General features: G+C 55.7%; 1 protein-coding gene across 1 annotated transcript; it reads right to left on the bottom strand.

Annotated features, from left to right (window-relative positions):
* Window positions 1-333: 333 nt before the first annotated feature.
* Window positions 334-2,200, bottom strand: LOC144168591 (uncharacterized). Its single transcript, XM_077697542.1, has one exon. It carries the CDS (start codon window positions 2,029-2,031, stop codon window positions 334-336), a length of 1,698 nt encoding a protein of 565 aa, XP_077553668.1. The 5' UTR covers window positions 2,032-2,200.
* Window positions 2,201-3,318: the final 1,118 nt, after the last annotated feature.

The raw sequence follows: 3,318 nt of genomic DNA, 5'->3' as shown, positions 1-3,318 counted from the left end.
CCATTACCCGTGCCCTTCCGACAAGCTGTGCGACTGACGTTGCAGAGTTTCTCCTCCGTGACGTCATTCTTCAGCATGGCGCCCCTCGACAACTTCTTACCGGCCGAGGTCGGTACTTTCTGTCCAGGGTTATCAGCGACATTCTTCGTTCCTGCTCTACCACCCACATGACTTCGACTGAGTATACAACCGCCAAACAAATGGTCTTACGGAACGCCTTAACCGAACACTGACGGACATGCTCTCGATGTACATGTCAGCTGACCAGTGAGTGAGTGAGTGAAATAACTTTATTGAGGGTCCGGCGATGACGCGAGCTCGTCGCGCACCCGGCTAGTCCCACGTCGGGATCGGCAGGTCTAGCCCACCGGTCCGGTCGCGGGCACGCTGGACTGCCAGGATTTGCTTGTCTAGAGCGGGGCTACGCAGAAGAGAGTCCCATTCCTCCTTGCTGAACTTGGGGTGTGCGGACCCGCACTCCCAGAGCATGTGAGCTAGAGTAGAGGTCTGTCCGCAGTACGGGCAGGCGTCGTCGCGATATACGTCGGGGTAAACTTCGTGCAGAACTGCCAAGCACGGATATGTGCAGGTCTGTAATAGTCTAAGGGAAACGGCTTGCGCCCTATTCAACTTGGGGTGAGGGGGTGGAAAGACCCTTCTAGACATGTAGAAAAATTTCGTGACCTCGTTATAAGTAGCGGGAGCATCCCTGTGGCCGTAAGGAGGAGGCGAGTCAGCTCTCCTTACAGAGGAAGCGCGGTCAGTGAGGTCGCGCGCAGCCTCGTGAGCAGACTCATTGAGGTTCGGGGGAGCACCCGCGAGAGATCCTACATGAGCGGGGAACCAGTGAATCGAATGATGCGTGAGAGCATCTGTACGCCAAACGCTAAGAAGGCGAGCAGCTTGCTCAGCTATGCGGCCATTCTGAAAAGCCCTCACTGCCGTTTTGGAGTCACTGTAGATCTCTGACCCACGACCGTCTAGCAGGGCGAAGGCGATGGCGACTTGCTCAGCGACTTGGGGGTCTGATGTGCGAATGGAAGCGCAGTTAGAAATATTTCCGCTGGAGTCGACCACAGCGACGGCAAAGGTCTTCCCATTGCTGTACTCCGCAGCGTCAACGAAGCTTGCTATAATGTTTTTTTGCTTGATCTGTTTGAGGATCGCTGCTGCTCTTGCCTTGCGTCTGCCCTCGTTGTTGACAGGATGCACGTTACGGGGCACGGGGGCCACTATGAACTTCTCTCGAATGCACCTAGGGATCGGGGTACTGCTCCTCGAGGATCCTGCTGAAGGGTAGCCTAGCTCTTCGAGGATGCGTTTGCCTGCTGCTGTGGTGTTCAGGCGAGCGAGTTGTGCGCGTTCTTGGGCTTCGGCAATCTCCTCGGCGGTGTTGTGTAACCCCAGCTTGAGGAGATCCTCTGTATGAGTCCTGATGGGCAATCCGAGAGCCCTTTTGACTACTTTACGGATGAGAGCGTTGAGCTTGTCTCGTTCCGCTCTGAGCCAGTTGTGCATGGAAATCGTGTACGTGAAGTGGCACAGTACGAAGGCATTAATCAGCCTGAGGAGATTGTCCTCCTTCATGCCCCGGTGTCGGTTTGCAATTCTGCGAACGAGCTGGAAAGCGTTTTCCGTCTTTGCAATGATTTTGCGGAGAGCCGTTCCATTCCCGCCATTGAATTCGACAAACATGCCCAGGACCCGAATGACGTCGACCCTGGGTATCAGCCCCCCGTCACTGGTGCGAAGAGTGATGTTGCTTTCGGAGACTGGCTTCCAGTCTTTGGGTCTGCCTCCCTTCTCCTTTCTGTAAAGCAGAAGCTCCGACTTCGCGGGGGAGCAACGAAGTCCGGTGGGGCGGAGGTACTGCTCGGTCACATCGATCGCCTCCTGCATAGCTTCTTCAACTCTTCCCTCGCAGCCGCCGGAGCACCAGATGGTGATGTCGTCGGCGTAGATGGTATGCTTGACGCCCTCGACTCGTGCCAACCTCTCCGAAAGGCCAATCATACAGATGTTAAATAGCATGGGGGAGATTACGGCGCCCTGAGGAGTTCCCCGTCCTCCGAGGGGCACTTCGTCGGAGCGGAAGTCTCCAATGCGAAGCGTGGCCTTCCGGTCAGTTAGAAAAGAGATAACGTACCTGTGGAATCTGGAACCGAGACCCAGGTCCGAAATTGTTTTGGCGATGAAGGTGTGGAGCACGTTATCAAAAGCCTTCTCGAGGTCCAGGCCGAGCAGGGCCTTTACGTCCCTGGAACGGCCATCCACGATCTGATGCTTGATTAGCTTCATGGCATCCTGCGTCGAGAGTCCGACTCGGAAGCCAATCATGTTGAACGGGTAAATCCCGTTGTCTTCGAGGTACCTGTTAATCCTATTAAGGACGACGTGTTCCATTACCTTGCCGACGCAAGACGTTAGAGAAATCGGCCTGAGGTTCTCGATGTTCGGGGCCTTGCCGGGTTTTGGGATGAGCACCGTGCAGGCCATTTTCCATTCTGCAGGAACAACGCCATTCTTCCAGACCTCGTTGATCTTGTCGGTCAGAAAGGCAATCGATGGGGCGTCAAGGTTTCGCAGCATTCTGTTAGTGACCCCATCGGGACCCGGCGCAGACTTGCGATTGAGCGCGAATATGGCCTGTCTGACCTCGGCAACGGAGAAGTCTTCATCCAGTACGGGGCGAGGAGGGCCTCGGTAGTCCGGGAGTTGCGTCACCACATCCCCGTTGTGCCGGATGGGCAGGTACTTCTGAAGGAGTTTGGAGACTAGTTCGTCGCCCGTGTGAGTCCATGTGGCCTCGTGAAGGGTTCGGGCCAATGTGTGCTTCTGGTTTGACTTGGGGCCGCTTACGTCGAGAAGGTGCTTCAGCATGCCCCAGGACTTGCCGTTACGTATCTGTCCGTCGATGGATTCGCAGAGCTCGTCCCACTGCTGCTTGCACAGCACTTTGCAGTAGTCATCGATAACCTTGTTGAGCTCCGAAATCTTCTTTCGAAGTCTGCGATTGAGTCTTTGACCTTTCCATCGGCGGAGCAGGGCATTTTTGGCCGCGATCAGGTGGGCAAGCCTACTATCCATTTGCTCGACGTCGAGATCGGTTACCACTTTCTTGGTGGCCGCGGAAGCGTCGTTGCGGATGCCTTCACTCCATTCCTCGAGGCTGGCAGGTGCACTCGCTCTCCCGGGTTCTTCCCGAATCTTGCGAAAATGGTCCCAATCGACGAACGTGAATTCCCTGACCCTACTCCGAGCGACCTTGAAATGCGTCTCGAGAATGTAGTGGTCGCTGCCGAACTCCATGGCGGTGTT

Source organism: Haemaphysalis longicornis, unplaced genomic scaffold (assembly GCF_048455015.1).
Source record: "Haemaphysalis longicornis isolate Haplotype H1 unplaced genomic scaffold, Haemaphysalis longicornis Haplotype H1 scaffold_2, whole genome shotgun sequence".
Taxonomy (NCBI): Eukaryota; Metazoa; Arthropoda; class Arachnida; order Ixodida; family Ixodidae; genus Haemaphysalis; species Haemaphysalis longicornis.
This window is presented reverse-complemented; position numbering and strand designations above follow the sequence as displayed.